This window comes from Solanum dulcamara, chromosome 6 (genome assembly GCF_947179165.1).
Source record: "Solanum dulcamara chromosome 6, daSolDulc1.2, whole genome shotgun sequence".
Taxonomy (NCBI): Eukaryota; Viridiplantae; Streptophyta; class Magnoliopsida; order Solanales; family Solanaceae; genus Solanum; species Solanum dulcamara.
This window is the reverse complement of record NC_077242.1, coordinates 11,364,674-11,376,729: the sequence shown is the minus strand read 5'-3', so window position 1 is coordinate 11,376,729 and position 12,056 is coordinate 11,364,674. Positions and strand designations below refer to the sequence as shown.

Here is a 12,056-nt window from a genome sequence, read left to right as displayed (position 1 = left end):
CATAAATAGCCTCTATTCTATCCGAATTGAATTAGCAGGACTCTAATGTTAGCATCACACATCGAATGTAATATTTTTTTTAATAATCTTTTACATTATTGAAACTGAATAGTGACAGTGAAGGAATGAAACATCTTAAAAAGCAAAGAAATTACTACTTATATACTATTTATAGACAAGAAATGCAGCAACAAAATTTGGATATTGTGAAAGTGTTAACATCTGAGAAATACTTAAGTTTTATGATTAAATTTATTGCAAATGATAAAAAATATGGTATGATTTTGAATTATTTTTGCTATTGTATGCTTTTTTTTCCCCCTCAACCTTCCCCACTTGGATGATGAGATAATGATGTACCCCAGCCTCAACAGCATATGCTCAACACCAAAAAAAAATTCAAGAGAGAGAGAGAGAGGGGTGTTTCAGAAAAGGAAAAGAAAGGTACTTCTTTTTATCCCACATTCTGATCATTCATTCCAGTTGGTTTTGCAGTGAAACCAACTGGGATTCACCTCATTTCTACCCATGATGAGATTTGGTGGGATAAAGTTTTGATCTTGATGCTTCTTTCTTGATTTTCTGATTTGTTGCTGTTGTACTGGTGGGTGAAATAGGACCTTGATATAGAAAGAATACAGAGGGAAACTGGATATAGGAAAAGAAAAGAAACCACTTCTTTTTTCTGTTCCATTCAGTGATTCCATTACAGCTAACATCTGGTCTTTTTTTTTTAACCACTTGTTGTCTTGGCATGATTGTACTTTTTCTGTATTCTCTATAACAAGTAAGCTGGGGTTTTATTGCTTCTGAGTGAGTAAAAATCCAATCTTTAGTCACTAGGAGCAAGGAGATAACAAAAATTGAGGGACCAGAGATAGTTTACTCAGTTGCGTGAGTAATTGGAGCCTTCTTTTTTTGGGTTCAAGAATCTGCTTTTCTGTCCCTTCTTGGGGTTTCCACTAAAGGTTTTGATTAGGAGTTTGTAGAGGTGGGTTTACAGCAGAATCTTGAAATTAATCAATTTCAGCTGTCTGTTGGAATTATGAGATGTGTTTGCTTGAGAAATACTGAAATTCAGGTCAATTATTGACTTTTAATGAGCTTTTCTGCTCTGAGTGGGTTTGCTCTTAAGCTTTCAAGGCATTTTCTGAAGATATGTAGGTGGATTCTATTAAAGATGTCCTTAAATTGCAAATTGTTGGGCATGAATGGGAGCTTCTCTTCAAGTTTTAGGCTGAAGAAGGCCCGAGAGTCTTTGCCTGGACCAAATTGTTGGTGGAGATGGCAAAGAAAGCTTTTGTTTTTATGGCTCATTTTCTTTGGAATTGTAATTTTTTGGTTGGTCATTAGCTTGAATGGTGGTGTTTATAGTTGGAAGCAGGAGGCTTCAGAACCAAACGAAGATAAATCTTATTTTCTTCTTGAACGTTTCAATGTCAGCAAGGAACATATTCAAGATTTAGCTTCCTTATTCTTTGAAAAAGATAAGGTATCCTGTAATTACTTTGAATGCTTTAGTTGTCCTTTTCTTTTGACGTTTAAATAGTTGTTGCTATGTTTATATTCTGTTCTGTTACAAATAGTAAACTTTTCTGCCAAGACAAAGAAAATTTAGAAGATTGCAGATTTAGAGAGAGGGTAGTTACAGCTAATTCAATTACATTCAAAATAATTAGCTTTATGAGGTTAAGTTGTAGACTTACTGTGTTTGATCAAAACTGCTGAGAACCTTTCTTGAATCACAGTTGAACAAATTGAAACCTTTAATCTGAGTGAAACTTTATGGCATTCTAAGCAAACCCATGCTTAATTTGCAACCTGTTCAAACTTGGAAGGAGCCGGTTCCAAAAGGGAGAAGAGTTCCTAAGTTCTCCCGGTATAATCGTGGATGTGCGAATCCAGCATTTCCCTTTCAACAATTTGTTCCTTCTTCTTGCCTTTTGTTTGTTACTGTTTTCGTGGAATTAAGTAGACATTCTCACTTTTCTTCATTGAAATTTCACTTATTTTTCGGTCAGCACCCTGTAGACCAGATATCTCCTGGTAAAAGATTTACTCCAATATAGGCCTTCTAATCATTGAAGAAAGCTGCCTTTTATGTAGTTTCTGCTGTAAATAAGTATGCAGCTGGAATTTGCTCTGCTACACTGCTAATGTGTAATGATGTGGCACTTCTGGTTATATTCTCATTTTTGCAAATGAGAAAACAGTTTGGACTTGCAATTTCTTTAAAAGGTCAAAAACCAAAATTAGGTCTTGGGTTATGATATGTAACGACCTACCAAAATTTGTTGCAACTCTTGCATTGCCTTCTGGAGCTACTAGAAATCTTAGTTGCTCTGAACTTTCACCTTTTGGGTGAGGGTTCGATTCCCCACCTTTTAATCCCCCTCTCCGTATCCCCATTTTTTTTTTTAAAAGCCTTCTGGAGCCACATATATTTTGCTTATTCCAACATCTAACAAAAAATGTCACCAGAGATTAAAATTCAAAATACATATCCCTCTAGCATCTGTTACCCCTATACTGTATTAGTGCTATAGAGAAATTCGAATATTTCAAACACCTTCAGAATGTATTATCTTTGAGAACTTCCTCTTGTTATCGTTAAAGTTAGCTATTTTGTTGAGTAAATTTGGAACTCTTATGCACTCACCTAGCTCCTGTAAATTTAACACCATGTACAAAAGGAATGTTTCAGACTTGGTTGTGGGAAAGGGAGGAGATGAGTGAGTAGAAAAGAGATGAGAAAATAGTTAATGAAGGGAGTTTTGCCATAGGAAACATAGCTATTGCATTCTATTGAGTTGAAAAGAGATAAGCATTTCAAGAATAATTCTATTTTGGATGTCAGCTTTATAAATGTAACCTGAAGTTCTGGAATGACATGTTAAGCATGGCTTGACGTGTTGGAGTACTTGAATGTCACTTTTACTGCTCATCTTTTTTGTAGTACCTGAAAGGCTTTTCTAAATTTTGATTTCTGAATAATCAAAAAGAAAATTGTTGTCTAAGGGAAAAGAAAAAAAGAGATCATCTTTTCATATTGTTTTCTCTCTTATGCTTAAAGATCAGATATCTCTGTTTATAGTTATTAACCTCAGTGATCTCAACTGTGTAGATTTCATCCTTGAAATGCTCAAAAGGTCATGGACATGAAATGCCTATGAGTACTACCATTACTTGCCTTCTCAAGGTGCTAGGTTCGGAGAGTCTGAAATATGAACAGCAATATGAGATGGTTGTAGACAATATTGAAGCAAAAGGCCAGTGCCCAGTTCCAGATGAGGAGACACTGAGAAATAGTGACATTTCACTGGATGACAAGTCGTTACCATTTGTTTTGCATCGTTTATCTTCACTAGTCTCAACAGATACCCAGTTCTTTGAAAAGGTGAACCCTTATGAATGGTTAGAAACTGATCGTTACTATCTTTGTCTTGCGACTGGGAAAAGTCCATCACGATTTTAGTTGGTTATGTTCATGAAGTTTTTGCGCAAACTTATGTTTACTCAATTTTGGCTCTGTATATTCTTTCTTCTCTGTACATTGAACTTTATGGCCAGGAAGTAATTGTATCATTTGAAGGACGACTTGCCATTGAGCTGATTATAATTATTGGCTTTAGTACACACACATGCACTCTAACTACTAACAAAGCGCATACGGCAAGAAGTTCCAAAATACTTTTGTTCTTATGTATCAATTATCCTCTTCACGTAAATAATTGTGAATTTAACATATGGTCTGAAATAAGGAGAAAATTATCCTCAAGGAGTACTTGAAGGAATTGGTAAACCCTGTGATTATCTAGATTGCTCACACTGTTTAACTGTGGTTCATTTTTATCAGAAAGCATCACAAATAAGAGAAGTTGGGAATCATAATCCAGAGCATTGTGATGGTATTGCCTTCTGTTTCACAAAACTATGCTGGTGGGTCCTTCTCGGGATTGTGATCAGCTGGAAGATACATCAGTTATGTGCAAAAGGTGGGGAAAATCAACAGAACAGATTTATTCAGCAGCAACCACTGTCTCAACATCTTCATCCACTACAGCAGTTGCAGCAGCAGCAGGCTCGGATTTCCTCTCGAACTGGTGGGAAGTGGAGGAAAAAGGCTCTTGTTATCTTTGTCTTTGGTGGGGTGATCCTAGCCATCTGGTTGTATTTGTACCTGAGTGTAGACATTGCATTGAGGAGGAAAGAAACACTGACAAGCATGTGTGACGAACGAGCGCGAATGTTGCAGGACCAGTTCAATGTAAGCATGAACCATGTTCATGCATTGGCTATTCTCATTTCCACATTTCACCATGGAAAGCAACCTTCTGCAATAGACCAGGTACAATTATAGCTATCACTAACTTTGACTCTTATTATATATGTTATTCATATTTTGGTTGTATGTTCCGTAGTTTGTGGACTTCCCTTGAACTCCTATCATTCTTAATTGTCCATGTATAAATCAGATATCAGTGTTTTTTTCCCTTTATTCTTTACTCCCCCCCCCCCCCCCCCCTTTTCCTCCTTGTAAAGATATGACACCTGAGCCTAATTCAATCCCAAAAGCTAGGTCATGAGGGGAGGATTGCCCAAGTCCATATAAGGAGACCACTAGTCCATTCCCCAACCATTCTGGAACTTCTTATCCACTCTAACACCCCCTTCACACCCAGGCCCAACTAGAGAGTGGACCGGATGGATCTAGCTCTGATACCATATAAAGATATGGCACCTGATCTAACTCAACTTCAAAAGCTAGCCCATGAGGGGAGGATTGTCCAAGTCCATACAAGGAGACCACCAGTCCATTCCCCAAATGGACTGATGGTCTTCTTATATGGACTTGGGCAATCTTCCCCTCAAGAGCTAGCTTTTGGGGTTGAGTTAGGCCCAGATGCCATATCTTTACACTCTTTTTTGGTGGGAGCAAGCATAGGCTTTGTAATTTATCCGATTTAAGAACTCGTACTAAATAATTGAACTGGATTAGTAATACTAAGAACTGCAACTTGCAGTTATCATAAATGGAATTAATCAACAGAAACTATTATTTAGACAATGTTTCTATTCCACCCTCTCCCACACTGCCTAAAAATGAAGAAAAAAACCCTGAAAGAAAGGTTAAAGCATGACAAAGTGGAAGGAAGAGTGTACAAGTTTGTCTTTGGACTTTGAATGTAACTATGATGTTTTTCCTTGCGCTCTACAGAAAACTTTCGAAGAATATACTGAGAGAACATCTTTTGAGAGGCCACTTACAAGTGGTGTTGCCTATGCTTTAAGGGTTCGCCACTCAGAGAGAGAAGAGTTTGAGAAGCTACATGGGTGGACTATCAAGAAAATGGAATCAGAGGACCAAACATTAGCACAGGATTATATCCCAGCAAACTTGGATCCTTCTCCTGATCAAGATGAATATGCACCTGTCATATTTTCACAACAAACGGTTTCCCATATCGTCTCTATTGATATGATGTCTGGAAAGGTGTGCATTCTTGATTTTAAATTCTTTTTCTTCTTTTACTAATTTACTGAATATCATATTCCAGTAGTAAATTTGGCTTAGATAGATTTTTCTGCATTGAGAGTTAATAAATATGGATGGCAATGGGTGAAGGCGGGTTCAGGATGTTGAAAGCTTCACCTTCTACCAATTGAACCCGTCCTGAAATCACCCTTTCTGCTAGATTTTCTTCTCCTTTTGCCCTTCGTGGACCTGTTACTGCAGGATGCTTTGTGCACTGGGCTGCCCTTTTTTGCCATTTTAATGTTTTCCATTAATTTTATTAATGCTGTTCTTGTTATTTCCCACTATTTTTTTATGTTTTCATTATACATTTTTATTATCGTCCTACTGTATAATCATTGTTTTACCTTTACTCGTGTTCACCTATCATTTGGAGGGAAGTAAACGTTTAGTCTATTAAATAAAACGAGTTAACTTCAACTATTACGTATGAAATAATAGTGACGTTTAAGGAAGCAAATAGTAATGCAAAAATAACAACATACACAATGAAATACCACTAAGTGGGGTCTGGGGAGGGTAGAGTATACGCAAACCTTACCACTACCTCATGGAGGTAGAGAGGCTGTTTCCGGAAGGCCCTCGGCTCAAGTGCATCAAACTCAAGTAAAAGAAGAAGACATCAATGAAAAAAGCATAGCCGTTAATAAGAAAAGCAATTTAGAGTCTACAAGAAAGAAACAATGAACAAATAGTGATGCCAAAAATAAACAATAAACTTCAAAAATTCTGAGCCCCTGTCCTCCCACCCCACTGGCAATGTCTTTTCCACTAAGTCCAGACCATTGCCATCCTAGGAAAAGGGAAAATTATAGTAGTGATGGTTTCAAACAAACTTGTATATCTTTGATCAAGGGTGTAAGTGTTTAGATATCAATGATGGCCCGTTTGACATTTTACCTAAATCTATGTCTCCACTGGAATATGTTGCCTTTTTTTTCTTATGAAGTTTCATGTGTATCAATATTCCCGTGTCTTCTGGTCTGACTCTGTGTAAAAACCTATATTCTCAATCTGCAAGTTGTTGAGTACTTCCTTATGTGCTTAAGTTTACCTTGCTATTTCTTGAGACTGGTATTATTTTTATTGTTGTTTATAGGAAGACCGTGAGAACATTTTGCGAGCGAGGGCTTCTGGCAAGGGGGTTTTGACGTCACCCTTTAAGCTATTGAAATCCAATCACCTGGGTGTTGTTCTTACATTTGCGGTCTATGATTCTCATCTCCCTCTTTATGCTACCCCAGTGGACCGCATCAATGCTACTGTTGGGTAAGTTCCATGCTAGAAAATTGGGATTTTACTATTACAGCTCTAGATGTTGTCCTTGTGGTGTTCAAAGTCTTTTATCCCTAATTTCTTATTGTGTTCATTTTTGCATTTATTTTGAAAAGGTACATTGGTGCTTCTTACGATGTTCCATCATTAGTCGAAAAGCTTCTGCATCAGCTTGCGAGCAAGCAAACTATTGTGGTAAATGTTTATGATACAACTAACAAGTTTGCTCCAATTAAAATGTATGGCATGGATGAGAATGACACAGGATTACTACGTGTTAGCAACCTTGATTTTGGGGATCCTGCAAGGAACCACGAGATGCATTGCAGGTCAAATAATTGTAGTGTCCACGATGTAAAATTTATGCCATGAATGTGTTTCCAGTTTAAAATTATCTTTACTTTTATTACAGGTTCAAGCAGAAACCTTCTCCACCCTGGACAGCAATAACTCTATCTGTCGGAGTCCTTGTTATCACTCTGCTTATTGGTCATATCTTCCATGCTGCCATCAACAGAATTGCTGAAGTTGAGGGTCAGTATCAGGAAATGATGGAGCTCAAACATCGTGCTGAGGCTGCAGATATAGCAAAATCTCAGGTTTGATCCACCTAATGAATCAGCTTATGTTTTACCTTCTAAGTATCATTTCCTTGAGTTCACTCGTTTCATAATAACATAGTTCTGATGTAACTTTCAATCCTCTTAAAATATTCTTTTGTTCATCTTCGGAAGACCCTTTCTTTTCTACTCACTTCCTTCCTTCATCTTACAGTTTCTTGCAACGGTTTCTCATGAAATCAGGACTCCAATGAATGGTGTTTTAGGTAATTAACATGCTTTAATTTACAACTTTGCACTTAGTTAACAGAAAGGGAGGCTGGGAGGGGAAGGGAAGCTGGAAAAGGGTGATTCTTATTACATATATGCTCAGATATTGACAATAATTTCTTCAATATGTACAGGCATGCTTCAAATGCTCATGGATACAAACCTTGACCCTACGCAACTGGATTATGCACAAACTGCTCATGCTAGTGGGAAAGATCTGATATCATTGATAAATGAGGTGTTGGATCAGGCTAAGATTGAATCGGGAAGGCTTGAGCTGGAGGCTGTTCCTTTTGATCTCCGTGCTGTACTTGATAATGTTTCATCACTCTTCTCAGGAAGATCTCATAAAAAAGGGATTGAGGTACATTATCATGCTCTTTTTCTCATAAGTCAGTATCATAACTACATAAGTTTTCCTCCCTTCACTTAGTGTTCTCTCTCTCTCTCTCTCTCTCTCTCTCTCTCTCTCTCTCTCTCTCTCTCTCTCTCTTTTATTACTGTCATTCCTCTAGCTAGCTCATGATGCCTTGTATTTTGTGGAAGCAGTTGGCTGTTTATGTTTCTGATCTAGTCCCAGAAGTTGTTATCGGGGATCGATGCCGGTTCCAGCAGATAATTACGAATCTAGTTGGAAACTCAATTAAGGTTGGTTAACCCTTCTCTGATAATGACTCTACAAGAAAGAGGGGGGTCTGTTTGATAATCCACCAATTTTCAATACCTAATATTGAAGGTTTTAAATATTAGAAATCATACTTGCTCAATAAAGGAAGCAGAAGATCTCTTTATTCATTCTGTACTACTTAAAATGCCTTACAAATTTTAAGGAAGATCATCTGTTACCTATCCCCTCATTTCGTTACTTTTACTTCACTAAAGTCTTGTTTGCTCATAATGCAGTTTACAAATGACAAAGGGCACATATTTGTCACAGTACATTTAGCTGATGAAGTGAGGAACCCTCATGATGTGACGGATGAAGTCTTGAAACAAAGCTTAACCTTTGTTCAAGAAAGGTCAAATGCTTCTTGGAATACCTTAAGTGGTTTTCCTGTAGTTGACAGATGGCAAAGTTGGCAAAAGTTTGAAAGGCTGAGCAGCACAGAGGAAGAACTGGGCAAGATCAAGTTGTTAGTGACCATAGAAGACACTGGCGTGGGAATTCCTCTTGAAGCACAGGGCCGCATTTTCACACCTTTTATGCAGGCTGACAGTTCAACATCTCGAACATATGGTGGAACGGGGATAGGATTGAGCATTAGCAAACGCTTGGTAGACCTCATGGGGGGAGAAATAGGCTTTTTCAGTGAACCTGGCACAGGGAGTACATTTTCATTCACTGCAGCCTTTGCAAGAGGAGGAGAAGGCTCTTTAGATCGTAAGTGGCAACAGTATGATCCAGCTTTTCCAGAATTTCGTGGGTTAAGAGCATTGGTGATTGATGATAAAAGCATTCGGGCAGAGGTCACAAGATACCATTTGCAGAGACTGGGAATATGCGTCAACAAAACTTCCACAATGCGTTCAGCCTGTTCATATCTCTCTAGTTACTCTAATACTAGGTAATGTCATGCTAATGTTTCTTTTCTAGAGCGCAAAGTTGATAGTGGTCTGAAGTATCAGATGCATTTGTAGATAGAAAGTAGAACTTCTACTAACATGTCTTTCTAAATTCCATCAATGCATTTCAGTTAATATGCTGTGAGAAACTTTCTACCTTTTGAAGAACACTGGTAAATAGTCTTTACTGTATTACAACATCGCCACTTCCTTAAACCCATCTTAAGTTCTTTACCTCCAATGACATATTCCGGAAAGTTGAGCATCACGGAATTGGCATTATCTGGGAGATTGGGCACAGGATAGGAGTGATTAGCATGAGTGAGTGTGAAAGAGAGAACTTACCGTAAAAACAGTTTATGGAAGGAACCAAGGACCTTGCAGCAAGTTAAAGATGTCATGTGAAAACAACAGTTTGTTCAATTTGTCCCATGATAAGCATGTATGCTAACGCTACATGATTTTGAATTGCTTGTGTTTACTTTGCAGCACGTGAGGTATATTTATTCTAAAGTATCTATAACATAATTCAGGTCAAAAAATCTGCAAGATGTCCATCGTGAAACTTGTTGAATTATGTGAATCCTCTAGACTAAAAGCTTAAGTTATCAGAGAGTCGATACATATATTTAGTTGTTTCAAATCTGCAAGGCAACCCCTCATGTGTGAGCTTGGGCCAAGCATGTAGAAGGATTTTGTTGATGGGTGAAGGTTAGACTCGAACCTAGGACTTCTGGATACTTGGAACCATTTGAATTGTATGAACTGCCTGCATCCAAAAGTTTAAATCATTGGAAAGGAGCATTTTCATTTATTTGTTTTTGGTCTGTTAACAAAACCGACTGAATGAGTGGTGTGGATCTTCAAAGTGCTGCAATTTTTTTAATGATGTTGGGATTATTGAATCATTTAGTTGAATTTTTGCTTATTTTGCAGCGCATTGGGACATTTAGCTTTGGTTTTTGTTGACCAAGATAGTTGGGATAAAGAAACTTCTCTTACACTAAGTAATATGTTGAAAGAGCTCAGACCAAATGGCTCAACTTCTGCTTTGGGAAAGCCTCCAAAAATCTGTCTCTTATGTATGACCTCTATGGAGAGAGATGATCTCAAATCAGCTGAAATTGTGGACCACGTGTTAGCAAAGCCCGTACGGTTGAGTGGGTTGATAACATGCTTTCAAGAAGCAATTGGCTACCGAAATAAGAAGCAAGTGACCCAACCTTCAACTCTTGGAAGTCTGCTGACAGGAAAGCATATATTGGTGGTAGACGATAATGTTGTAAACAGGAGAGTAGCAGAAGGTGCTCTAAAGAAGTATGGGGCAATAGTGACCTGTGTAGACAGTGGAAAGGCTGCTTTGCAACGTCTTAATCCACCACACAATTTTGATGCTTGTTTTATGGACCTCCAAATGCCTGAAATGGATGGGTCAGTAACTTAAATCTGTCTCTAATTTTTCCTTTTGCCAACACCACCTTCCCACATTTAAAAAAGAGGGGTAGGAATAATGTGCGGGTCTGTAGCTATTTGATCACTTATATGAGTATATCTCTGATGATCTCTATCTCCATATACAGGTTTGAAGCGACACGACAAATACGCAATCTAGAAAACATATACAATGAAAAGGTCGATGCTTGTGAGTTACTTCACAGCATGTCTTCCAAAGTGGCTCATTGGCACACCCCAATATTAGCAATGACAGCAGATGTAATTCAAGCAACAAATGAAGAGTGCATGAAGTGCGGTATGGATGATTATGTAGCAAAACCGTTTGAAGAAGGGCAGCTTTATTCAACAGTGGCACGCTTCTTTGGGTCAGGTTGATTAGGCATCACATTAACCGTGCAGCAGCGTCTTTTGAGGTCCAGTCTGATGGTTTAGTTAACTTGTTTCCGGGATAAAGGGCCTAAGCTATTTGGATATCTAACGGATCCTCCATTGGTAGTGGAGGACGGAGCTTTGGCCAGTCAGATTTCTGACAGCTGACTCTCACTGTTGCTGCTGGATGATTTAGCAGCTCATCCAAAACACCTCCACCTTCCTTTTGTGGTAATCTACCTGCCTCCTTACCAGAGACGGACTACTTTCTTTGCATCTTCAATCCACATGCACTGATATCCATTCATTTGCAGTAATGATGGCTAACAACCACTAGATACGGAAAATTAAACATGGATGCTTCCGGACTGCAAACTAATCACCGACGAAGAGTATTCCATCATGTGGCAACTCCCACGAGGATGCAATAAGAGAGGAAAACTTTATCCTGCCTATGTATATTACACCTTCTCTGTGAATTTCTTTACATTTGAAGCCAGTTTGCTAACTCCCTTGAGGCGGGGTTGTGCCAAAACACTCGTGTTTTTCCATAGGTCCCGAGATGTATCCTGTGTTTCAGGAGCTCTCGTAGAAAAAGAAGTATGTAAATAGCATAGATGTTTGAGAAGGGAACCAACTTTAGGTATGCAAACAATTTTTTTCTTTAATTTCACACGAGTAGAGGTTGAGTTTAGGAAGTAAAGCTGTTATGAGATCAGATTAGATTAGGCTAGACCTACACTGAAAGTTTTTCTTCTTTTGTTAGTGTTTCTGTAGTGAGTCAAAAAGTATATTTTAAGCTGTAGCTTGTGTAATATTTCTGTAAATGAAGGTTCTGAGAATAGGTTGAGCTTGGTGTTGTAAGTGAAATAGTTTGAACTGTTGAATACTAAAATGTAACATATCTTTTGGTGTGGATATCAGTTCTTTGCATCGTTAAGACACCCTGTACAGATTTGCTTTTGTTCAACGGTTCTATTCTATATGTGGTAGGCGCACGTCAGGAGTTCAAATCCTGCTATGTATAA

At 38.1% G+C, this 12,056-nt stretch overlaps 1 protein-coding gene across 3 annotated transcripts; it reads left to right on the top strand.

Annotated features, from left to right (window-relative positions):
* The first annotated feature begins 245 nt into the window (after nt 1–245).
* On the top strand, nt 246–11,968 carry LOC129891950 (histidine kinase 2-like). 3 transcript variants are annotated; one of them, XR_008767245.1, is made up of 14 exons: nt 372–1,492; nt 3,125–3,397; nt 3,857–4,348; nt 5,219–5,494; nt 6,636–6,805; nt 6,928–7,140; nt 7,224–7,410; nt 7,586–7,637; nt 7,776–8,005; nt 8,191–8,289; nt 8,545–9,206; nt 10,141–10,635; nt 10,785–11,259; nt 11,343–11,968. XR_008767245.1 is itself a non-coding variant. In XM_055967453.1 (13 exons), the coding sequence occupies exons 1-13, from the start codon at nt 352–354 to the stop codon at nt 11,032–11,034; spliced, it is 3,492 nt and encodes a 1,163-aa protein (XP_055823428.1). In that variant the 5' UTR covers nt 246–351; the 3' UTR covers nt 11,035–11,968. The 3 variants fall into 3 exon arrangements, 2 of the variants coding, with proteins under 2 accessions (XP_055823428.1, XP_055823427.1); XM_055967453.1 differs by having other exon boundaries at nt 246–444; nt 10,785–11,968; XM_055967452.1 differs by having other exon boundaries at nt 10,785–11,968.
* Nucleotides 11,969–12,056: the final 88 nt, after the last annotated feature.

Coding starts and splice junctions, on each gene's coding strand:
- LOC129891950 (XM_055967452.1), top strand. CDS start 1,100: ATGAGCTTTTCTGCTCTGAGTGGGTTTGCTCTTAAGCTTTCAAGGCAT. Junction 6,806..6,927: donor CGCATCAATGCTACTGTTGG/GTAAGTTCCATG, acceptor TATTTTGAAAAG/GTACATTGGTGCTTCTTACG. Junction 9,207..10,140: donor TCTAGTTACTCTAATACTAG/GTAATGTCATGC, acceptor CTTATTTTGCAG/CGCATTGGGACATTTAGCTT.